At 35.7% G+C, this 26,931-nt stretch overlaps 2 protein-coding genes across 6 annotated transcripts in view; both read left to right on the forward strand.

Annotated features, from left to right (window-relative positions):
• LOC123536115 (uncharacterized) overlaps positions 1–26,931 on the forward strand; it is a 164,548-nt gene that overhangs the window by 112,469 nt on the left and 25,148 nt on the right. The gene's annotated exons all lie outside the window — the stretch shown is intronic.
• LOC123537136 (mediator of RNA polymerase II transcription subunit 25-like) overlaps positions 1–26,931 on the forward strand; it is a 98,917-nt gene that overhangs the window by 31,041 nt on the left and 40,945 nt on the right. For 4 of the 5 annotated variants that reach the window (XM_053528559.1, XM_053528558.1, XM_045320710.2 and 1 more), the window contains 7 exons: positions 2,132–2,316; positions 7,188–7,352; positions 12,929–13,160; positions 19,033–19,200; positions 22,077–22,182; positions 22,525–22,696; positions 24,236–24,394. In XM_053528559.1, coding sequence (XP_053384534.1) covers positions 2,132–2,316; positions 7,188–7,352; positions 12,929–13,160; positions 19,033–19,200; positions 22,077–22,182; positions 22,525–22,696; positions 24,236–24,394 — 1,187 coding nt within the window. The remainder of the gene's footprint in view (positions 1–2,131; positions 2,317–7,187; positions 7,353–12,928; positions 13,161–19,032; positions 19,201–22,076; positions 22,183–22,524; positions 22,697–24,235; positions 24,395–26,931) is intronic. The other variant, XM_053528556.1, reaches the window with a different exon arrangement.

The following is a 26,931-nucleotide window of genomic DNA, read 5'->3' on the forward strand; positions in this document are numbered from 1 at the left end:
ATATGCATTTTATTATACACAAAAATATATTTTTAAAAATACTTTATTTTATTTCATTGTGTAACATTGGCAAATATTGTCAAAATTTCGGCTGTTTTGTAGACGCAAGTTCTCTGTTTCTAATTCATTTCAATGTGTTTATCACAGAAAAATAATTATATATAAGCTGATTACATATTTTAACTTTTAATGACTGAAGTTTGCATTTTTTTACCAAAACATCGGCGATTTCTACCATTTTATTTTTCCCAAAACACAGAATGTTCGAAAAATAATGCATTTCTACAAATATTTGACATTGTTGATATCAAAAAATGACAGCGTCTTATACGCAGGTTATTGGAAAAGATCCCAGATTGCACGTCCAGTGTCGGGATGCGTCTTATAAGCGAGTGCGCCTTATATGTGATAACGTACGGTATGTGTGAAGAGCTAAAATGTTTGTATTGCAAATTTCGCTTAAAACTGTTTCACATAGAGTGATGAAACATTTAGAATGTTGTTCAGCATTTAAAGTTGTGCACCTAGAGTTTCCTTAGGGATTTAGCCTCTCCTTCCACTTACAATAAAAAAGATCTTTCAGTTTCTTTTATCGTGTTTGTTGATGATGTTTTGTAGTTGCTCATGGAAAGCTTGCATTTTGATTCAGTGTTAAAGACATATCGGACAGTTTTCTGTATGTATAAAGGCAAATATTTTCCTACAGACAGAATTTCTTTAAACTTTGTCTACTGACTGCAAATGAAGTCTGAAACAGAAATATGAATTAAAATGCAGTTTCCTAGCCTTGATATTGAATTATCTGCCCTTGAAAATTGGATATTTTAGTATTTTCTGATTTTCAAAGGCAGATAATTCAAGATCAAGCCTGAGTACCTATGATTTTTATGCCCCTGGCATCTACTAATGCGGGAGGCATATAGTGACTGTCCTGTCCGTCCGTCTGTTCGTCCGTTCATCCGTCCGTACGAGGTTAACCAAATGGGACCGTTTCGTCTAGCATCAATACCCCTTACTAGAATGACTTGATACTAATGCAGATGTAACCTGTGACCATTCCTCATCTTCAGACATCACCTGACCTCAGTTTGACCTTGACCTAATTTTGGACTTAGGTTGCTTTATATGGGCCATCTCTTGGTTAACCAAATGGGACCGTTTCGTCTAGCATCAATACCGCTTACAAGAATGAATGGATACTAATACAGATGTAACCTGTGACCATTCCTCATCTTCAAACATCACCTGACCTCAGTTTGACCTTGACCTCATTTTGGACTTAGTTGCTTTATATGGGCCATCTCTTGGTTAACCAGATGGGACCTTTTCGTCTAGCATTAATACCAGTTACAAGAATGAATTGATACTAATACAGATGTAACCTGTGACCATTCCTCATCTTCAAACATCACCTGACCTCAGTTTGACCTTGACCTCGTTTTGGACTTAGGTTGCTTTGTATTGACAAGGATGCCACTAAGGGCATCAAGCGTTTATTGAACGCAGCTCCTTGTTAATACATATTTCCGTTTTAAACTTGACTCTTAGTCAGTAGACAAAAATTTTGCCTATATACATATAGAAAACTGTCCAATAGGTCTTTAAAGCTTGCTGTTCCAATAGCCACAGTGAGTTTAGATTTATATTGTTTCAGGGACCTTTTACTTGAAAAAAATGCAATATTGATATAAGAATCAGTCTGAAAGAAAGAGAATACATAATTTAAGATTAACATTATATACACCTTATACAGCACAGTGTATTTTATATCTAGATGCTAACTACATAGCCACAATATATTCCATAATTATATTTGATAAAAATTATTTCCAGTCAGGGTTTCCTCTGGACATTGGCAACTCCTGTTTTGTTCTGTCAGAACTTTTCCTGATAGTGCTTGTGGCGATGGATTCCATCAGGAATGTGGTGTCGAGAGTGATTAATATAAGTTGTAGAACTTGTTTCACAATCACCCTAAAATAAATTATGTATAATCTAAATGTGCTCTTCAGATAGTTTAATATCCAGGTTGTGGCAGTCTTTTTTGTAACAGTTGATATCTGTTGAATTTTAGTGATTCAGTCTGGAAGATTGAGATGTAATGGAAGTTGTTTTGCTGTTCATTTTACAGGTAATCTTCCACAGCAATCTAATCCATCAGTCCAGAAACAAGCCCCTCAACAGTTACCCTTCCAACAGCAACAGCCAGGACAGGGGCCAGCGACACAACAAGCTAAACTTGGACCACAACAACCAGGCATGATGCCACAGCAACATCCCCAACAGCCAATCACATCACAGCAGCAACAGATCAAGGTATGATTTCAGCTGATCTTATCACAGAAACAGCAGGTCAAGGTAAGATTTCAGCCAGTCACACCATGGCAACAGCAGACAAGGGTGTGATTTCAGTCAATCACATGGCAGCAACAACAGATCAAGGTAAGATTTCAGCCAATCACATCCAAGGCCTCCTCTGGGTTTTTAGCTCATCTGATTTTTTGAAAAAAAATGATGAGTTATTGTCATCACTTGAGCGGTTGTCGGCGTCGGCGTCGGCGTTGCCTGGTTAAGTTTTATGTTTAGGTCAGCTTTTCTCCTAAACTATCAAAGCTATTGCTTTGAAACTTGGAATACTTGTTCACCATCATAAGCTGACCCTGTATAGCAAGAAACATAACTCCATCTTGCTTTTTGCAAGATTTATGGCCCCTTTTGTACTTAGAAAATATCAGATTTCTTGGTTAAGTTTTATGTTTAGGTCAACTTTTCTCCTAAACTATCAAAGCTATTGCTTTGAAACTTGGAATACTTGTTAACCATCATAAGCAGACCATGTACATCAAGAAACATAACTCCATCTTGCTTTTTGCAAGAATTATTGCCCCTTTTGGACTTAGAAAATCAGTTTTCTTGGTTAAGTTTTATGTTTAGGTCAGCTTTTATCCTAAACTATCAAAGCTTTTGCTTTAAAACTTGCAACACTTGTTCACCATCATAAGCTGACCCTGTACATCAAGAAACATAACTCCATCCTGCTTTTTGCAAGATTTATGGCCCCTTTTGGACTTAGAAAATACCAGATTTCTTGGTTAAGTTTTATGTTTAGGTGAACTTTTTCTCTTAAACTATCAAAGCTATTGCTTTGAAACTTGCAACACTTGTTCACCATCATAAGCTGACCCTGTACAGCAAGCAACATAACTCCATCCTGCTTTTTGCAATAATTATTGCCCCTTTTGGACTTAGAAAATCATTTTCTTGGTTGAGTTTTATGTTTAAGTATACTTTTCTCATAAACTATCAAAGCTATTGCTTTAAAACTTGCAACAGTTTTTCACCATCATAAGTGGACACTGTACATCAAGAAACATAACTCTATCCTGCTTTTTGCAAGAATGATGGCCCTTTTTAGACTTAGAAAATCATAGGTAGGACAATATTTCTATTATACAAAAAAAATCAGATGAGCGTCAGCACCCGCAAGGCGGTGCTCTTGTTCATACTTATCGCCACCCTTTTCGCCAAATTAAAAAAGTTGGAGCCACTTTAGAGCCACTTTTGAGCCAAAGTTCTGAGCCACTTATTTCTCTCAGTTGACTGTCATATTGTGCATAGGGAAATTAATTATTGTCAATAATCACATTTAACAGGAATAATTACAATGTTTATTGAATAATTGTATAAGCAAATACAAAATAAAAAGTTCAGTTTCCAAATCTAAAGTAGAATATAACTTAAACTGTCATGAGATTTCTATAATCAACTGTCTTTTATTTACATTATTTTCCAAAGTTTCAGAACATTTTAAAGAAATTAGCCAGGATACCAATTGAGTCCATTGACATCGTTAAAATCTTGACAATTTTTAGCTCACCTGAGTACAAAGTGCTCAAAGGTGAGCTTTTGTGATCGCCCTGTGTCCATCGTCCGTCAGTCATCCGTCGTCAACAATTTGACTGTTAACACTCTAGAGGTCACAATTTTGGCCCAATCTTAATGAAACTTAGTCAGAATGTTACCCTCAATAAAATCTTGGACGAGTTCGATATTGGGTCATCTAGGGTCAAAAACTAGGTCACCAGGTCAAATCAAAAGAAAAGCTTGTTAACACTCCAGAGGTCACAATTTTGGCCCAATCTTAATGAAACTTGGTCAGAATGTTACTCTCAATAAAGTCTTGGACGATTTCAATATTGGGTCATCTTTGTAAATGTTAATCTTGATGATTTTTAGGTCAAATTTGAATCTGGGTCATGTGGGGTCAAAAACTACGTCACCAGATTAAATTAAAGGAAGAGCTAGTTAACACTTTAGAGACCACATTTATGACCATATCTGAATGAAACTTGGTCAGAATGTTAATCTTGATGATCTTTAGGTCAATAGGTCAGGTGAGCGATACAGGGCCTTCATGGCCCTCTTGTTAACTTATTAAATCAATCTTGATTTCACTGACGAATTAGAAAATTATCTAAAATATTAGCAAAAAGTGACAAACTTTAACAAACTTAATATGTCTCTTTCGTACGTATTAAAAATTTGTCATACAACTGCATGTCACAAACATAGTACATGTCGTTCTTTTTGTAAAAATCCAAGCACAATAAGGATGCCGTAATTGTTGTTAATTTTGGTGAATCCTCGGCATACTTCAAATATACAAGTTGGCAGATGTTTTTATAACTGATTGATTATCAGTTCACACATATTTACGCAATTATCTTCTCAAAGTGTCACCCCACATAGCCGAAAACATACATAGCCGAATCGACAAATACACCGCCTAGACTGTTTATTCATTTTATTTACATCATAGCAACAACAGAACAAGGTAAGATTTCAGCCAAACACATCACAGCAACAACAGAACAAGGTAAGCTTTCAGCCAATCACATCACAGCAACAACAGATCAAGGTAAGATTTCAGCCGATCACATCACAGCAACAACAGATCAAGGTAAGATTTCAGCCAGTCTTATCACAGCAACAACAGATCAAGGTAAGATTTCAGCCACTCTTATCACAGCAGCAAAAGATCAAGGTAAGATTTCAGCCCGTCACATCACAGCAGCAACAGATCAAGGTAAGATTTCAGTCAATCACATCATGGCAACAACAGATCAGGCTGTGGTTTCAGCCTATAAAAAAAAGGTAGCAAGAAAGGATCTATGTAAGATTTCAGCCAATCACATCATGGCAACAACAGAACAAGGTAAGATTTCAGCCAGTCACATCATGGCAACAACAGAACAAGGTAAGATTTCAGCTGATCACATCATGGCAACAGCAAGGTTGTGATTTCAGCAAATCACATGGTAGCAACTATAGATCAAAGTAAGCCAGATCAGTGTGCGATTTCAGCCAATCACATTGCAGCAACAACAGATCAGGGTGTATTTCCAGGCGATCACATCACAGCAACAACAGATCAAGGTAAGATTTCAGTCAATCACATCATGGCAACAACAGATCAGGCTGTGGTTTCAGCCTATAAAAAAAAGGTAGCAAGAAAGGATCTATGTAAGATTTCAGCCAATCACATCATAGCAACAACAGACCCAGGTAAGATTTCAGTCAGTCACCTCACAACTACAACAGATCAAGGCAAAATTTCAGTCTGTCATGTAATAATGAGGCAGTCACATTCAATTAAACAATGACATGTTAAGGGAAGAAAGTGAAGGCTTAGTGCAAAACTATTTTAACGTATATAAATAAAGAACAAGTTGTAGTAATAGTTTTCACATTCAGCCCTGGATTTTAAGGTCTTTAAAAAAACAAGAACAAAGATTCAATAGGAAAAGCCACATTCAAAGAATACAGTCTCCCATACACCACTCCACATAGATGTAAATTTAAACATGTACAGAGTGGCTGATTACATGTACACAGTAACATAATTTAAACAATAAAACACATGTAACAAACGTACACAAACATACAAATAGAAGGAACACAGCATGGCACAGCTTTTGAAGGTTGAATGATAAAAGCACCAGTTGAGAGTTTAAACTTGTTTGCAGGCACTAAACCTTAGTTTTCATCCATTGCCGTGTTCCTTTATTACGAGATGGTGTAAATAAAGTTAATTCCCTCCATGTGGATCTCTTTAAACATGTAACTATAACCACAGGAATATGTTGTAAAAGACGGATATTCTTGGTGTAGAAATATACAAATCAAAACTCATGGAACCATAAACCTATATACACTTCAGTTACCTTGCAAAATCCAGAGCATCAAGTTGTTCTGCAGAATGCAAAAGATGTTCCTTCCTGACATTTGTAAATCATAGAATATAAGTGATTCGGCAGTTATGACTCACCTTTAATTTCACTGAATTTCCATGTAATGATAAACAAGGAAGAAACACTTGTGCAGTTACTTGGGTGTTTCAACATCTATAACTTTTAATTCAACACCTTTCTCAATTTTGAGACATAAATCACTTTCTACAACCTTGACTGCCAAAACAATACGGCTAATTAATTGTTTTCTCTTATGGGTTAAAGGGGAAGGTAGAGAGGAGAATATTACAAAATAAGCTAATGTACGAGAAGTTATTTATATTACAGTGGATTAGTTTGCAAATAATGTTTGTACAGCATGAAGTAACTTGAAGTAATAAACTGTCCATATGTGCTCTTCTAAAAGTCCATCTTATGGTTTGTCCATTGCAAAAGATTTGTTGTGCAAAGTAATTCCAAAAGGTTTTAAAGGGATTCCAGTAAAATTACATATGAGCACTTTAAACTGATGTGCGTTAACTTTTTTCGTGACCGGTCAGTTGCCGAGTTAAGGGTCCTTACTTCCTCTGACAAGGTGGTATTGTGGGGAAAGTAATCACATTAAGTGATAGCTCTAGGTTATGATGTGTGTCTACAGATGTGAAATCTTGCTTAATTATCTCAGTAGAACACAAAGCTTCCTATATGGAGATCCTGCCTTTAAATCAGAAAGCAAACACAGATTATTCATAATGATTAACTGAAGACAATATGAGTTACATGACTCAAGGTCATTCATCCTCCACTTCTGATTGATATGGGGAAGTAGCGGTTACTGTTGGAGAACTGTTTTATACTGGTATAGAATCCAGCTGTACAGCAGACTGGTCACATTATAACTGAAATATGGCATATAACGGCTCAAAACGGATTTGAAAATTGTAAACTTACTTTCAGGAACAACAGAGAATGTTTGTAGGAAATCAGATGAACAAGCAACAAACCAGTGGGGGTATGATGTCAGTGACCAGCATGGCTCAACAACAACCACAGCTGCCATACAGTACAATGGGACGACCACAGAACCAGGCAGCACAGGGAGTTAACTCGACAGCCAGTCAGGTACCAGAAATAGTCTTTGATCCTTTAATTACAAAATGTTTATGAGTAATCAATGTACATTAAAAGGAAAGCTGTTATTACACAGTGATTAATGAGAATAAGAGCAGTTGAAAGCCTTTATAACCATAACTTCCTTAAAGAGAATTTTTTGTGTAATATGAACTATAAACTGATAATATTACAAGAAATCATGAAAGTTCATATTTTCTGTGACAAAACAGTTCTGTGAATATTTAGGAACCATTCATTTTGATAGCTCTACTTTACCTGTTTGACTTTATTTTGGCAAAATTATGACTGGTAAGTACGAGGGTTGTCCCAGAAAATCGTAGACTTTTTTTATTATTAGGTCGCCTGTCACAAAGTGACAAGGTGAGCTTTTGTGATCGCGCAGCGTCCGTCGTCCGTCCGTGCGTAAACTTTTGCTTGTGACCACTCTAGAGGTCACATTTTTCATGGGGTCTTTATGCCAATTGGTCAGAATGTTCATCTTGATGATATCTAGGTCAAGTTCGAAACTGGGTCACGTGCGGTCAAAAACTAGGTCAGTAGGTCTAAAAATAGAAAAACCTTGTGACCTCTCTAGAGGCCATATATTTCACAAGATCTTCATGAAAATTGGTCAGAATGTTCACCTTGATGATATCTAGATCAAGTTCGAAACTGGGTTACGTGCCTTCAAAAACTAGGTCAGTAGTTTAAATAATAGAAAAACCTTGTGACCTCTCTAGAGGCCATATATTTCACAAGATCTTTATGAAAATTGGTCAGAATGTTCACCTTGATGATATCTAGGTCAAGTTCGAAACTGGGTTACATGCCATCAAAATCTAGGTCAGTAGGTCAAATAATAGAAAAACCTCGTGACCACTCTAAAGGTCACATTTTTCATGGGGTCTTTATGAAAATTGGTCAGAATGCTCATCTTGATGATATCTAGGTCAGGTTCAAAACTGGGTCAACTGCGGTCAAAAACTAGGTCAGTAGGTCTAAAAATAGAAAAACCTTGTGACCTCTCTAGAGGCCATATATTTCAAAAGATCTTCATGAAAATTGGTCAGAATGTTCACCTTGATAATATCTAGGTCAACTTCGAAACTGGGTCACGTACCATCAAAAACTAGGTCGGTAGGTCAAATAATAGAAAAACCTTGTGACCTCTCTAAAGGCCATATTTTTCATGGGATCTGTATGAAAGTTGGTCTGAATGTTCATCTTGATGATATCTAGGTCAGGTTCGAAACTGGGTCATGTGCGGTCAAAAACTAGGTCAGTTGGTCCAAAAAATAGAAAAACCTTTTGACCTCTCTAGAGGCCATACTTGTAAATGGATCTTCATAAAAATTGGTCAGAATGTTCATCTTGATGATATCTAGGTCAAGTTCGAAACTGGGTCACGTGCCTTTAAAAAGTAGGTCAGTAGGTCAGATAATGAAAAAACCTTGTGACCTCTCTAGAGGCCATATTTTTCATGGGATGTGTATGAAAGTTGGTCTGAATGTTTATCTTGATGATATATAGGTAAAGTTTGAAACTGGGTCAACTGAGATCAAAAACTAGGTCAGTAGGTCTTAAAATAGAAAAACCTTGTGAACTCTCTAGAGACCATATTTTTGAATGGATCTTGATGAAAATTGGTCAGAATGTTCATCTTGATGATATCTAGGTCAGTTTCGAAACTGGGTCACATGCGGTCAAAAACTAGGCCAGTAGGTATAGAAATAGAAAAACCTTGTGACCTCTCTAGAGGCCATATTTTTCATGAGATCTTCATGAAAATTAGTGAGAATGTTCACCTTGATGATATCTAGGTCAAGTTCAAAACAGGGTCACGTACCTTCAAAAACTAGGTCAATAGGTCAAATAATAGAAAAACCTTGTGACCTCTCTAGAGGCCATATTTTTCAATGGATCTTCATGAAAATTGGTCAGAATTTTTATCTTGATGATATCTAGATCAGATTCAAAACTGGGTCACATGAGCTCAAAAACTAGGTCACTATGTCAAATAATAGAAAAAACGACGTCATACTTAAAACTGGGTCATGTGGGAACAGGTGAGCGATTCAGGACCATCATGGTCCTCTTGTTTCTAAAATAAGCCACGCACCAAATAATTATTTTAACTGATGGTAATTCAATATATACTTGACAGGAATATATAGTTTAAAATTAAATATCTCTCATATTATTTGAGTATTCTTTAAATAATGGATGACAGTCAGGGCTAGACGGCGCATGCTCATTTTTCCTCCTACAAAAAGAAGCGGCTTCCATTTAAAACCATGTAATTTACCTGATATACAGCTCATAGGATTAAAATTTATATCGACGTTAATTGCAATGTGTGACACGTAATTATGTTGTGTTCCAAGTTTTTGACATCACTTGCTTTAAAATGCTGATGTAAATTTGAAAGTAACGGTCGCACAAACTTTCAGAAATTACGACGTCAGTAAAGTAAGCGGCGCAGGCAGTATTAATAAAAAAACTGTGTAGGTCGCATTGTGACTCCTTCACAAACAAAACAGGAAGTGGAAAATTCTGGAAGTCAGGCAGATATAAGCAGGACACATGGCTGTACGTTGTACAAACGTTTTAAGGGAAGTTGGGCGAGTGATTCAAAGAGAGGGCGACAAAATGCTTTTAAAACTTTCTGCGCCACCAACTTATCTGATGTAGTCATTTCTGAAAGTGCGTGCGACCGTGACTTTCAGAGTTATATCACTATTTTAACGTAAGTGACGCAAAAGACTTGAAACGCAACATAATTATGTGCCACACGTTACCATTAACGAGGATATAAATTTTAATCGTGTAAAATCTATATCGGGAAAGTTACATGAATTTGAAAAGGAAGCCGCTTCTTTTAGTAGAAGGAAAACTGAGCGTGCGCCAACTAGCATTGACTGACGTCCATTATTTAAAAAATACTTGAATAATATGACAGATACTTAATTTTAAACTTTATAGTCCTAGAGAGCATACATTGAAATAACACCAGTTGAAATAATTATTTGATGCGTGGCTTATTTTAGAAAAAATAAAAAAAAAGTCTACGATTTTCTCGGACAACCCTCGTATTTATTTAATACAGCAGCATAAAAAGTGATGTGATAGCTCTATGTTATCATGGATGTCACAAGGAGAGCTTTCCAGAATGTTAGTGTCCTGTTCAAGGCTTTTATGTACCTTATTTTATCAATTATCCTAGTGAATTTAAACCTGTACATGTAGGGTCTTTGTCATTTTCAATACTGGTCCTGTGAAAAGATGATGAATAAGGTCCTAGGTTATAAATCAGTTTTGATTTAATTTTCCTTTCAGGATAATTTTGAGATGAGTAGGATGTCTTATGTTTGGTTGTAACTTCCATTTCAGGACAATTTTTAGCTCGACTATTCAAAGTATAGTCTAGCTATTCTACTCACCCTGGCGTTGGCGTCGGTGTCACACCTTGGTTAAAGTTTTGCATGCAAGTACATATGGCTATCATTTAAAGGCATCTAGCTTTGAAACTTATTTTTTCTTTTTCTAGGTCAGTTATCAACCACACTGGGTCAAGTCCCATAACTCTGACATGTATTTTGGCCAAATTATGCCCGCTTTTGGACTTAGAAAATCCTGGTTAAAGTTTTACATGCAAGTTACTATCTCCAAAACTAATGCAGGTATTGAAATAAAACTTCACATGTGTCTTCAGTGTCATGAAACTAGGTGATAGCATCAAGAGCCATAACTCTGACATGCATTTTAGCCAAGTCATGACCCCGTTGGACATAGAAAATTCTGGTTAAAGTTTAGTGTGCAAGTACATATGGCTATCATTTAAAGGCATATAGCTTTGAAACTTATTTTTTCTTTTTCTAGGTCAGTTATCAACCACACTGGGTCAAGTCCCATAACTCTGACATGTATTTTGGCCAAATTATGCCCCCTTTTGGACTTAAAAAATCCTGGTTAAAGTTTTACATGCAAGTTACTATCTCAAAAACTAATGCAGGTATTGAATTGAAACTTCACATGTGTCTTCGAGGTTATAAAACCAGGTTATAGCATCAAGTCCCATATCTCTGATATGCATTCTGGCCAAATTATGTCCCCTTTTGAATTATGTGTCTTTGGGGTTATAAAACTAGTTGAAAGCATCAAGTCCCATAACTCTGACATGCATTTTGGCCAAATTATTTCCCCTTTTGGACATAGAAAATCCTGGTTAAAGTTTTGCTTGCAAGTTGCTATCTCCAAATTAAATGCAGATATTGAATTGAAACTTCACATGTGTCTTCGAGGTTATAAAACTAGGTTATAGCATCAAGTCCCATAACTCTGACATGCATTCCGGCCAAATTATTTCCCCTTTTGAACTTAAAACGTCTTGTTAAAGTTTTGCATGCAACTTACTATTTCCAAAACTAATAGAGGTACTGGATTGAAACTCTATAGGTATTCTAACATTTAGGGTAATATGCCTGCTTCTGGAACAATTTGAATAGTCAAGCATTGGCTGTCTTACGGACAGCTCTTATTAGATGACTAGTAAACAGCTATTGTATGATGATGAGGTGAATATCCATGTTTATTTTATGCTAACTGATGAAATACTGTGTTTTATCAGTGAGATATAATCCATATCACTCACTGTAAATGATATTGCTTTGCCGATCTACTTGTACATTGTGTATAAATTTTTAGTTATTTGCATAAAACAGGATGAAAATTGTAGTCGCACTTTGTTCTTTACAGTATATTTCTTGATTCAAACTATTTTACTTAATGAGAATTTCATAACGTTATGCAGCAAGAAGTAAAATAAAATGGAACTTCATGTCATGTGCGTCTTTCTAACGTCACAACACGTCTGACGTCATGTTCGTTGATGCGCGTCTGTTTCCCGCTCTGTGATTAAAATTTGTTGCAAAATGCATATCTCAACGTAATTAAGCATATAAAAAAAAGAAAATCTGTTTGTTTTGTATGGAATATATCTCACCTCAAAGTGAGAAAATGTTCATATTTTCACTCACGCGTAGCGCTCATGAAAATATTTGAATTTTCTCACATCTCAGTGAGATATATTCCATATTCACTCAAAACAAACAAATATCCTCTATCTATTGACCTCACCAAGGTGATATTCACCGAGGTCAGTAAGTGTAGATGAATATCTCCTTGGTCAGGTCAATAGAGTTGGATATTCGCTGATATTATCATACAGAAAGTGTTGTATTTTATGACTACAGAGTAGTGTGGTTAATTTCTCTGATTTTCAAGTTAGATTGTTCATACAGACAATACACAATTTTATCAAAATATAACAAGGCTGCTGATTGGATTATGCTTTTATATAAACCATATAAGATTTGCTGGTGTTTGACAGATCTATATTAAGTATTGAACATGAGTTTGTTTTGAAGAATAGCAGCTCATTCAAGTTTTCTTACAAGAATAACACTTTTTGCGGTGGATATCACTTTCTATGGACCTCAATGCGACCAGTTATCATCCATTGAGATAAGTGGAATTTACGAGTCATAAAATGATATGTCAATGTTTGGTTTAACATCCTTTTTCAGGATAATTTTGGGATGAACAATATGAATGCAGCTAGACTACAGAATCCCAACATGGTAGGAAGTTTAGGTGGTCCGCAGATGTCTCAGGACCCAGGTATCATGGCAATGGCAGGGAGCAATCCACAGATGTCAAATATTCAGTCGAAGCAGGGCATGATGGCAAATATGGGTCAAAATATTGGCAGTGTGCCACATACAATGGTCTCTACATCAATGATGCCTTCAAGCACAGGTAAAAGATTTGAGGCCAGGCCTCGTGTTGTGATCAGAACAAACCATTCCTGTTTTTAGCTCACCTGTCACGTAGTGACAGGGTGAGCTTTTGTGACTGTCCGTCCGTCCGTTGTCCGTCCACAATTTCCTTGTGAACACGATAGAGACCACATTTTGTATTTGATTTTAATCAGACTTGCACACAACTTGTATGGGCATAATATCTTGGTTCCTTTTGAAAACTGGCCAGATCCCATCATGGGTTCCACAGTTATGGCCTCTAATGGGCCAAAATTTGCCATTTTTGGCTTGTGAACATGATAGAGACCACATTTTGCAATCAACTTTAATAAAACTTGAACACAACTAGTATTGGCATAATATCACGGTTCCTTTCGAAAACTGGCCAGATCCCTTCATGGTTCCAGAGTTATGGCCCCTTAAAGGGCTAAAATTTGCTATATTTTGGCTTGTGAACATGATAGATAAAACATTTTGCAGTCAACTTTAATCAAACTTGCACAGAACTTGTATTGGCATAATATCTCGGTTCCTTTCAAAAACTAGCCAGATCCCATCATGGGTTGCAGAGTTATGGCCCCTTAAAGGGCCAGAATTTGCTATTTCTGGCTTGTGAACACGATAGAGACAACATTTTGCAATCAACTTTAATCAAACTTGCACACAACTTGTATTGGCATAATATCTCGGTTCCTTTCAAAAACTTGCCAGATCCCTTTATGGGTTCTAGAGTTATGGCCCCTTAAAGGTCCAGAATCTGCTATTAGGGCTTTTGCAGCCATATAGAGACTTCATTTATGGTTTGATTTGATACAAACCTGGAAAATATCTTCAACAACAATAAATCTTGGATCCCATGATGAATGTGTCAGAACTAATCATAGGTTCCGAAGTTATTTTATATCTGATTACTTCCCCTGATTTTAATCAAAATGGATTTATATCAGTAAGTACTTACAGGATTCATCTGAAATTTCATTAATGTCATAAGCTGTACTGAGACAATCAGAGTAGATAACTTTCGACTGATATCATGTCAAATTATCTCCCTTTATTTCAAACAAGAATGGATATATCTTCGTAACTAATGAAGATACTGATCTGAAATTTCATTTTATATGCCATCAGATTGACTTGGACAATCAATGAAGATATATATTTACTGAATTTATGACAAATTACCTCCCTTTATTTTGTATGTAAATGAATATTCCTAGCAGCTTCTGAGATTGGTTTGAAACGTTATTTATGCCTTCCATGGTAAGAAATAGTCATGTTAGATAACTCTTGATTGACCGTTTATCGATATGAATACTTTTCTAATATATTGTTGTAAAGGCTTGTACTCCGTATCATCTATATGCATATACCAATGCATGATTACCTCCCCTAATTTTAATAAAAATGGATTTATCTCAGTAAGTATGGACTGAGACAATCGGGGTAGATAACTACAGACTGATTTTATGTCAAATTACCTCCATTTGTTTCAAATTAAAATGGGTGTATCTTAGTAACCAATGAAGATACTGATTTGAAATGTCATTTATGCTATCAGATGGACTCAGACAACCAGGGTAGATAACTTTTGACTGAATTTATGACAAATTACCTCCCTTTATTTTATATAAATGAATACACTTCAGCAGCATCTAATGAGATTGGTTTTAAATGTTATTACAAGAGAATATTTTTGTCCTGATAATATTTAGTGTGTATGCCTATGTGATCTATGTCAAAACTTGATCAGCAATGGTGCTCAGGTGAGCAATATAGGGCCATCATGGCTCTCTTGTTGAATTTTTAGACTGGATTTCATATTTTTTATCTACCATAGTGTTTATACAGGAACATTGTGTTCATACAGGAACTTCTGAATGCTTAACAGACTGATATTATTAATATTTGTGTGGGACCAATTTCCATGGATTTCGTGATTTTAAGACCTCAGAATAAGCTGTTTTATCCTAAATCACTGAATTTTATGTGAACAAAAATGTTTTTACAGTTGCTTAAGCAGTTTTAACATGGTTACACAAAGATCTAGATGTAAAATTTAATACCTTTTCTTGTTAGCATACCTGTCATGTATTGACAACTGGTATTCGAAAACTGGCCAGATTCCTTCATGGTTTCCATTCCTGATATTGAATTTGCTATTTTGGCTTGTGAACATGATAGAGACCACATTTTGCAATCAGTTTTAATCAGACTTGCACACAAATTGAATTGGCATAATATTTTGGTTCCTTTCCAAAAAGCCAGATCCCATCATGGGTTCCAGAGTTATGGCCCCTATTTTGGCTTTTGCAGCCAATAGAGACTTCATTTATGGTTTGGTTTGATACAAACTTGCAAAGTATCTGTAACACAATAGATCCTGGATTCTATGATGAATCCGTCAGATCCAATCATAGGTTCAGGAGTTACGGCCCCTGATTGACCCCTGAAAGAGCCAAAATTTGTTAATTGAGTCGGCTAAAGGCTGAAAGCCTTTTGACGAGTCCTTGCTATCCAAAGATTCTCTAAATGGACCAAATAACACAGTGAAGGGTTGTAGTTCCATTAGATTTCTCAAACTTCAAACAGTTCACTGCATGAATGAAGTTAAGTTGTGTCAATTCCCTTTGCTATGACCAATATACGATGTAATCTGTCATATTTTTGACTTGTAATTGTGCAATTCTCGAATGTAACTCATTAAGCATAAATGTGCATTTTAAGAATTGCGCAGGCTTACAAAGCTTGGGTAACATCCAACGAAAGACAAAAAATAGTTCCACAGGGCTCCAGATAAGATGCGTATTAGCGTAAATTACGTATAGAAATAATGCAAATACGCATGTCTAATAATTTCTAAGCGTATAAAAACGTATATAAAATTACAGAAACGCACACAATGCTTTTTTAAAAACAAAATCTGAATCGTCTGGATGCGTTAGGTAACATAGCCGATCAGCCTTAATTCTCCCACATTGAACGTAAACACGCATTGTATGATTTCTCTCTGCGTGGGTTGAATTTTGCAGTCAGTAAACGGATAAATTATCGGAAGAAGAAGCTCTTACTGGTTTGTTTAGTTACTACTGATATTAAAAATGATTTTAATTCTTATTTTTCGAGAAATAAACAAATCGGCGAAACATTAAATTGTATTTTCTTGTAGTTTTCGAAATCGAAAATAGATCGTCTATGTTTGGCTGCTTAACTCAACTCAGCCTTCACGAAACGAAACAGTTTTTTTATGAAAAGATTTAAATAAGAGGTAATTTAACCGTAAACTTCAATGTCAGATACTGCCAATTGCTGCTAAATGTCTTCGTATCATCACAATTTGTAAAATATATTGTTCAAACTGGAGAAAAGTGTAATCGTATCTGGATGTAATATTTTTGGTAAATATCGAGCTGTGTTATGAAATTTTAAGAAAAAAACTAAAAACAAACTGAAACTGGTAGACTATACTGTCAGTGCATCAATCATTAGCCGACTCAGGCCATTCAGGTTTTTGATTTTTACCTTGTGAACACGATAGAAGTGACATTTTACATTTGACTTTAACCACACTTACACACAACTTAAATCACAAAAAGATCTCGGTTCCTTTTGAAAACTGGCTAGATTCCATCATGGATTCTAGAGTTATTGCTCCTGAAAGGGGCAAATTTTCCTATTTTGGCCCTTTCAGCCATATAGAGGTTTCATTTATGCTTTGATTTAATACAAACTTGCACAGAATGTTTATCTTGATGATATCTAGGCCAAATCAGAAACTGGGTCATGTGGGGTCAAAAGCTAGGTCACCATGTCAAATCAAAAGGAAAGCTTGTTACAACCTAGAGGCTATATTTATGACCCTGTCTTCATGAAACTTGGTAGGAATGTTTATCTTGATGATTCCTAGGCCCAGTTCGAAACTGAGTCATATAGGGTCAAAAACTAGGTCACCCAGTCAAATCAAAGGAAAAGCTTGTTAACACTGTAGAAGCCACATTTATGACCATATCTTCATGAAACTTGGTCAAAATGTTTATCTTGATAATTCCTTTGCCAAGATCAAAACTGGGTCATATGCGGTCAAAAACTAGGTCACCCAGTCAAATCAAAGGAAAAGATTGTTAACACCCTTGAGGCCACATTTATGACCATATCTTCATGAAACTTGGTCAGAATATTTATCTTGGTAATTCCTAGGCCAAGTTGGAAACTGGGTCATGTAGGGTCAAAAACTAGGTCAGCCGCTCAAATCAAAAGAAAAGCTATTAACACTGTAGAGGCTATATTTATGACCCTGTCTTCATGAAACTTGGTAGGAATGTTTATCTTGATGATTCCTAGGCCCAGTTCGAAACTGAGTCATGTGGGGTCAAAAACTAGGTCACCACTCAAATAAAACAAAAAGCTTGTTAACACTGTAGAGGCCACATTTGCGACCCTATCTTCATGAAACTTGGTTAGAATGTTTATTTTGATGATTCCAAGGCCAAGTTTAACAGGTGAGCCATATAGGGTCACCATGACCCTCTTGTTATTGAACATATAAAGTTCTGTCTACAAAAATATAAAGCAGAATTTGCTAAGTCATGGTATACATATGTTACCAAAATGTTTGATGCAATGCATTGTAACATGGAGTAAAACTGATATACTAGTACTGGGTACCAATGTTGTTGATTTCATTATTGCATCAATCCATACAAGATCCTAATAAGTAGGGATGGGAACGAATACTGAAATCAATATTCGAATATTCGGTTTGCCATATTCGAATATATTCGAATATTCAGGTTGTTTAATAGAAGCTTTAAATACTTATTAAGTGATTGGCATATACACAATATATTCCGTTGTTTAAAACATGAATCATGGTAATAAATATGAACTGTTGGGTAAAATGGAAAGGGCTGTTTTTCTTTTTCAGTCGAGATATGGGAAAATAAAAAAAAAAGATAATTTCATTTACAAATGTACATGCATAAATCAACGTGTCAGCGTTTATTCAAGTGTAGCTTATACAGCTACAAAAAGTATCACAGTCATAATCGTACAATGGTAAACGTATTTTATAAAAAAATGTACAAACAACTTTTAAAATTTGTAACATTAAATAGGCGCCAATTAAAATGAACAAAAGATAAAAAGGCATAACATTTACGCCTGTCTGTAACTATGACCCCTGCCAATTATGCATGGCAATTTTCTTGTAAATTGGACAATTTTTGACACGCATCACATTTACGCCTGTTGCAGTCTGTTAGTCCGTAATGGTGGCCACTGCCAATTTTGAATTGCAATATTCTTGTTAATTGAACAGTTTTTGACATGCGATAAACAAACGGAAAGAAAGAAAGAACGGTTTTGTAATTAGCACGTTTAGATTGCTCAAAATCAACGATACCTATTTTGAAAACAAAAAAAACAGACTATACACTAATTTACGAATATTCGAATTTGATTTTCACATTCGAATATTCAGCCGATTTTTTAATATTCGAATATTCGTTCCCATCCCTACTAATAAGTGATGTTATAGTATTCCCATTCATTTTATCTTCAAAATTTAAAATACACAAAATTCATGTTTCAAGGAAATAGCCATTTTGACCAAAAGTACAAAATTTCATGTCCAAGAAATGAAATTATTTCATAGTATGTGCTGTATAACACCAGTCTGCTAGATGTTGCAGTGGGTCGAGCAGAATGCTCATGTAAATCCATGGTTTCTAGCAACCAAGATACAGTTAATATTGCTCGTATCAGTCCTGGTGCTGGAGTCATTGATGCCTGGAAAAAGTGATGTATCGCAGAATGAGAATTTTTGACACAGTGATTTGTTTTTGCATAGATGTTTTTTACTGAATGTTTTTCAGCAGGTGGAGGTGTGGGTGTAACCCAGACACAGCCACAGCCAAATATGATGGCTGGGGGTAACCCTATGCCAGGCAACGTGAGTGGGGCTCAGCCTGGTCAACCTGCAATTCCAGGACCGGATCAGCAAGGTGCAAACCCACTACAGAACAGGAATATTATATGGAAAGGTAAATGAAAGGGATTTTTACTGTTGTTGAAGAAGAGGTATATGATTATGAATTTTTCTATATGCATAACTGATATTTTTAGCTCACCTGAGCCAAAGGCTCATGGTGAACTTTTGTGACTGTTCAATGTCCATCGTGCGTCGTCAGTTGTCCGTCGTGCGTCGTGTGTCCATCAACTTTTTCTAAAAAAATCTTCTTCTTGAAAACCACTGGGCAGAATTACACCAAACTTCACAGGAATGATCCTTGGTCCCCTTTCAAAATTTTCCAAAGAAATTAATTCCATGCAGAACTCTGGTTGCCATGGCAACCAAAAGGAAAAACTTTAAAAATCTTCTTGTCCAAAACCGCAAGACGTAGAGCCTTGATATTTGGCATGTGGCATCATCTCATGGTCCTCCATCAAGATTGTTCAAATCGTGCCCCTTGGGTGAAAAGAGGCCCCGCCCCGGGGGTCACAAGTTTTACATAGGCTTATATAGGAAAAAAATTTAAAAATCTTCTTGTCTAAAACAACAAGACCAAGACCTTTGATATATATTATGTAGCATTGCCTTTTGGTCCTCTACCAAAAATGTTCAAATTATTACCCTGGGGTGAAAAGAGGCCACGCCTCGGGGGGCCTCAAGTTTTACATAGACTTCTATAGGAAAAAACTTTAAAAATCTTCTTATCTGAAACTACAAGACCTAGGCCTTTGATATTTTGTATGTAGCATTGCCTTGTGGTCCTCTTTGAAGATTGTTCAAAAAATACCCCAGGGGTGAAAAGAGGCCCCGCATAGGGTGTCCCAAGTTTTACGTAGACTTATATAGGGAACAGCTTTAAAAATCTTCTTGTCTGAAACTGCAAGGCCTAGGCTTTTGATATTTGGTGTGTTGCATTGCCTTGTGGTTCTCTACCAAAATTGTTCAAATTTTTACCCTGGGGTGAAAAGAGGTCCTGTCCTGGGGGTCCAAAGTTTAACATATACTTATATAGGGAAAAAAATAAAAACCTTTTTTGTCTGAAAGTTCAAGGCCTAGGCCTTTTATATTTGGTATATATCATTGCCTAGTGGACCTCTAACAGGATTGTTCAAATTATGCCCCTGGGGTTATAAGAGGCCCCGCCATGGTGGTCACTTATTATATGAGTTATATAGGAAAAAATGCTTCAAAAATTATCAGATCATATTTCCTAGGCTGTTGAATTATATTTACCTGATGTACCCAAGTGATTACATGTCACCTTACTGTGACCTTGACCTACTGACCTACTTTCTTGTTTTTTGAGATACAGCCTTGAAATTTGGATGTCATGTACAGTTTTGCATACCGATCTTAAAACTGACTTTCAGTTAAAATGAATGTGACCTGACCTACTTTCTAATATTTTAGCATCAGTTTGCCATTTGAAACATGTTGCTCATATTACTCAGGTGAGCCATTTAGGGTCATCATGACCCTCTTGTTTTAATTTATATAAGAATATAAAACGTTGCGATATAGGATGTAAATCGGCAACTGCTTATGAAAATATTTAAAGAAAAATGTGTATATAGAATTGAGTATTAACTTACGCACTCCTAAAAGCACAAGAATATTTGCCTTGAGTAAATGCCCCTCACCATTGTGCGTTCCAAACCTCCCTTGGGATGTAGAATTCTTCCATGTGAGGAAGCCATCTAGCTGGCTGTAGGAAGGTTGCTGGTTCACCACTTGGCCTACACATGTCAGAAATATAGAGAATATTAGGTTACTGTCTTTCTTAACCGAGTTGGAGAAAGGTTTATCCGCCCGAGGCTTGCCGAGGGGGATAAACCTTTCGGAGACGAGGTGGATAAACTTAAGTTAAGAAAGACAGTAACCTAATATTCTATTTATCCTGCAGTCAATAAAATCTGTGTATAACATATATTTACTTTCAAAATGTTTTTTTTTCTATACAAAAATAATCCAGACTTTCACTCACTTGTGAATTCCTACGCCCTTCAACCCCGTGTCTGCTTGATCCTATTACACACGATTCCTTACAGTAAAACATTATTTCATGCGTCATACTTTGTCTTCTGAAGTTCTGTGTATTATAAATTATCAGTGTTAACAGGGCATTCGCGTTCAAAACAAGCAGAATGGTTTTGACTCGGATAAAATACAGCCGAGATGAATTCAAATGCCTGCAGTCTTAAATTTACTCCGTTTTCGTACAAGACAATGTGAGATAATGAAATTCTTTCCACCATGAATGGTTAGATCCAATAATAACAATAAACGACTGCTTAAATCTGGTTATTTGTGTAAATTTCTAACTAAAATTGAGTGAACGCCAGCTTTACAAAGTCAAGGTCGATTCACGCAGACTTTAAAAACCGTCACCGTACTATTCCGTAGGGCGGTTTACTAGGATAGAGTGAACCAATTTTTAATTTTTTTTCCCGTGGCTGTCCTCATAAAATGATGAAATGTTTGAGCTTCAAGCACTTGGCCCAGTTTACATTGCCTATAGCATATATACTTAAAAAAGTAGTCCGTCAATTGCATAGACCCTGCATTGACTGAATAAACCTCAAGTTTACACGGCAGGCAGATATCGGCCTGATAAATGCATAGTGGTAGGATAAGATACCTAGAAGGGACACCTAGGGTCTTCCTCCACTTTCAAAAGCATGACCTTGAATTATTGCAGAGCTTATAACACAACAAGAAGGAAGAATTTAAGGTTAAAAGAAGTCGAAAAAATGGTAAAACAAACCTTATGTCTTAAAGTAATTATATGCAGCCAGCTCTGTGTCTACACACCAAGTTTGTAACTCATGCACACACTTTGGAACAGTTTTGTCAGTATTATTTTAGAAAAAGGAATAGTGATAACTGATTCCTGTATCACACTTTCAGGACAATTAGAGTGGCAAGATAAGAAGACGGTGATGCAGGGACCCAGTGCTAGAATCACACGAAGTCTCGGCTGTATGGTCTCCATTGCTAGAACAGACCAAGAGATGTAATTTTTTCTTCTTTACATATATATAAGTAATACAATTCAGCCTGATCTAGTAGTTTCTTCCATTTAGTTGTTGAACATAAATCTGCTGTCTGTGACTTTAATCTCATTTTCCTTACCTGTCTTGTATTTCTCTATACAAATTATTGCACATATTTTTGTGTCTCCAAAATGTGAGGGGAGCACTTTGATTTACCCTTTTCCTTATGTCTGTCTGTCCACATGGACATCTATCCCTCTGTCTGAATTTGTGTCATAAGGTGAAGGCCTCACTGATCATGCAATATGTAGTATAGTTTGGTATTACCCAGAGTTAATCATGCAGTGTCTATTATATTTCAGTAATACACAGAGTTGGCCAAGTACTTTGATCATGCAGTTGATGCCACAGACTTTGTTAAACTCCCAGCAGTTACATCCCTTGTTTAAAAATAGCCGTCAAGTGGGGTTCCATTTCCACAACACAAATCTAGATGATTTAAGAAACTTGTATAAAGTTATGGGCAGTGGATTTGTAAGTTTATTTGCTTTAAAATACATATTTTTAGCTCATCTGATTTTTTGAAAAAAAAAATGATGAGTTATTGTCATCACTTGATCGGCGTCTGAGTTGCCTGGTTAAGTTTTATGTTTAGGTCAGCTTTTCTCCTAAACTATCAAAGCTATTGCTTTGAAACTTGGAACACTTGTTCACCATCATAAGCTGACCCTGTACAGCAAGAAACGTAACTCCATCCTGCTTTTTGCAAGATTTATGGCCCCTTTTGTACTTAGAAAATATCAGATTTCTTGGTTAAGTTTTATGTTTAGGTCAACTTTTCTCCTAAACTTTCAAAGCTATTGCTTTGAAACTTGCAACACTTGTTCACCATCATAAGCTGACCCTGTACAGCAAGAAACATAACTCCATCCTGCTTTTTGCAAGATTTATGGCCATTTTTGGACTTAGAAAATATCAGATTTCTTGGTTAAGTTTTATGTTTAGGTCTACTTTTTCTCTTAAACTATCAAAGCTATTGCTTTTAAACTTGCAACAGTTGTTGGTCACCATCAGCAGCTGACCATGTACAGCAAAAACATAACTCCATCCTGCTTTTTGCAAGACTTATGGCCCCTTTTGGACTTAGAAAATATCAGATTTATTGGTTAAGTTTTATGTTTAGGTCAGCCTTCTAAACTACACAAGCTATTGCTTTGAAACTTGCAACAGTTGTTCACCATCATAAGCTGACTATGTACAGCAAGAAACATAACTCCATCCTGCTTTTTGCAAGAATTATGGCCCTTTCTGGACTTAGAAAATCATGGGTAGGACAATTTTTCTATTATACAAAAAAAAATCAGATGAGCGTCAGCACCCGCAAGGCGGTGTTCTTGTTATACATGTACAGCAATTTGCTTTCCTATCCCTGTTCACTAGAAAGCTGTTTATCACACATGTCATAGCTGGAAATCTAGGGCGAAGTTATTTTTGCTTTGGCATGAGAGAAAGGCAAGCAACTTTGATGCCAAAGTCTCCCAGTAGCAAGGGCCTAGCTAGCTGTTAAGAAGTAAAAGTAATCAATCTGTTCCTCCATGCTTTTGATCAGGAGCCAACCAGCTTTCATCATAATGATGTTGGAGAAAATAATGGAGAATTTGTATTAATACAGCATTTAGTTGACACTGATTTGCAAGGATCAATTTTGTGTTTATTTCGGATAAGGTCAGAGTTTGCACAAGTGTAAATTATTACATTTAGTAGTGTCCCAATTGATGAGAAATAGGCATACTGCAAGTCAGAGAGAAAATTTGCGAAGGACTTCAGTAGAATGGATTTTTAACTGTTGACTGAAAATAAAATCTTTGTACCCATAAGCCTTTGTGTTATCACCGTCAGTTACAAATAATGTTGTTACTATCTACCACTTATTTATCAAATCCTGTTGCTTTGACTCATGGCGTTGTTAATACTGGGATTTCATGTTTACCTTCTAAATCACAAGAATATTTAGATGAAGTTGGAGTATTACATTGTGTACATAGATTATATTGTTTTACTATCCTATTACAGGCGGGATGTGTACATTTTCCACCAAGTACAGCTTGTGATATTCGCGTGTTATTGTTACTGTTCAGTAATAAAAGAAAGTCTTTTGTGGGTCTAATACCGAATGATCAGAGTGGAGTTGTGAATGGGATACGTCAAGTGATTACACAGCATAAACAGCGGGTATGCTATTGCTTTATTCTGATTTTCTGAAGGTTTTATTATTGTGACCTGGGACTTGCACAGTAGCAGAATTTTAAAAAGCATTTCTTTCGGGTCAGCTATATGTGCCCACCAAAAATTTTGAGGGGGGGGGGGGTGGGTGGGTGTAGAGGGCACTATGAGTTACCCTTGTCCATCCAGCTGTCCAACCATCTGTCTATCCTTCTTCCTCCATGCAATTTGTTTTTGATATAAAATGCAAATTAAAACAGGAGTATAAAATACAGCTTTTATCATTCTAGCATGAGGAAGTGCATTGGGGTCAAAATATGAAACTTGAACAGAGAAAGAGACAAATTGGGACTGTCTTAGTCAAAAATGATAAAAGACTAAATTGTATGGAGTGTTTGACTTTTCAGCAACAGACTAAATTACACTAGATTATTGTATAAAAACGAGCTATATTTATTTTACACATGTCAAGATTTGTCTATCTGGGTTTCTGATGATAGGTTTCAATTAACAGTACGAGACTATGGATATTATGATTTTGCCTTATTATACAAAAACTTTCTATAGAAGGTATATAAATTATTTCACATGTTTTAATACTAATCTTGATCTAAGTTTGGATCATCCTTAGCGGTGAAATTTAGCCCCCCATTTGCATACTTGGTGTTTGTCTTCTTTTCCGAGACTTCGTTCTGTCAGAGTATGAATTGACTGAAGTTCCTTTAATCATGAGAATCAAAATATAGCTATAAAGCAATTTTTTCACTACTGTTACTTAAGAACAGTTGTTTGGAACATAAGAGTTCATAAAACTATAAAGGCATTGTACATATAAGTGAATGATTGTTTGTAACTTCACATCGTGGCAGTTTCAGGAATTAATTGGTATCCAGCTTATTTGTGGTAAAAACACATTCATGTTATTTATTAAAGAGATTAGTGTTAGCTGCATATAATTTCAAACAAAAAATATTCCTAATAATCTGAAACATCTAACAGACACAAGAAGTGAAGCACCTGTGAACTAGTAAACCACAATCACTAAGTTTAAAATCTAAGAAAATATACTTCATTATTTATGCTATATACTGATGGTAAGTTGTATAGTATGAATATAGACAGATTAATAGGAGAAAAGATAGAAATTCAGCTATAAATTATTTCAATGCTAACAGAAACGAAGGTACTATACTTTCAATGAAATCATATATTGCTTGAAATATAAGATTGATTTTACAGGTAAAATATTGGAGATACTAGTTACTTTTTCAACAAAAATATTTATCAGAAGAAACTAGAATGTTCGTATGAAGATGTCTGTTTGAAAATCTGTTTTTAAAACAGAATATACATTTAACATCTTTATTTATTTGTACTAAAAGATGCCCTTTTCATTTACTTTTTCTCACACATTGTGTGAGTTTCACATATTGTTTACTCTGTGCTGTTTTGGTCTTTGTTGTCACGATCTGGCATCTTGAAGTAAAACATTCATAGAATATCACAACTGTGATGCAAATTGTTTGAATATTTTGCCTTTTTGAATCACCAAGATTAATTTAGGCCCTTGTGTTTGATATCAAATGATTGATAGTGTTAACTAAATTATTTTGTTTTTAGAATCAAGCTAAGTTGATTGATAGATATACGTTGGGTTACCTTAACTCCCTTAACTCCCAGGTTTGATTTTGGAACATCCTTTTCACAAAGCGTCTGTTGTTTCTTTGTTACACACAAGACATTCGTTTACTCATGTTGTGTGCGTTGTTTATATGTTGCACCTATGAATTTCAAACTTGACAAAAAAAAATCGTGTTGCAAAGTTCACAGTGATATTAGCAATGGCCTGATTGAATAGCCCTTATTACAAAAAATTATTTCTCCCTTTAAAACTGCTATACTTTTAAAAAGTATGTATAGCGCCTGGTGAAAAAACATGAATGTTTGAATAAACTCATGAAAAGACAGACACTGACTTACCATATTAGATAGATAGTACATGATTGTTTTATACAGTTAACTTCAACCATCAGTGTTTGCAGTTTTGGTTGACATTGAAGGCATTGGTATCCCCAGCTTATCCTTGCCTGGGCTCAGGGAAAACACATCCTCAGTGTTTATTTATTATAATGTAGATTAGGGAATATTAGCTAAGGCTTTATTTTTTATTAAAATTCGTAAATGATGCCACTGGCTAATTCAAAATATTCATTGATACAGATCTGCAACATTTCCTAAAACACAGACACATTTATCGAATTCTTAATATTGCAACCATGAAATAGTAACCACGGAATCACTAAGTAAAGCCTACGCCAAAATATACCTAACCTACAGTATATGTTATGCAGTGATATACTGATGGGGTACAGTTTCATAGTAAGAATGTATAGACAGGAACTTAGTTATAGATGTGATATTTTACATGATAGAAATTCTAGGATATAAATTATTTCAAGATGTTAACAAGAATACCTACCCAGGTATTTTACCTTATCACTTTCCTACTGAAGATCGCATTTTATATTAGGCCTGAAATTTCATGT

This window comes from Mercenaria mercenaria, chromosome 17 (assembly GCF_021730395.1).
Source record: "Mercenaria mercenaria strain notata chromosome 17, MADL_Memer_1, whole genome shotgun sequence".
Classification (NCBI taxonomy): domain Eukaryota; kingdom Metazoa; phylum Mollusca; class Bivalvia; order Venerida; family Veneridae; genus Mercenaria; species Mercenaria mercenaria.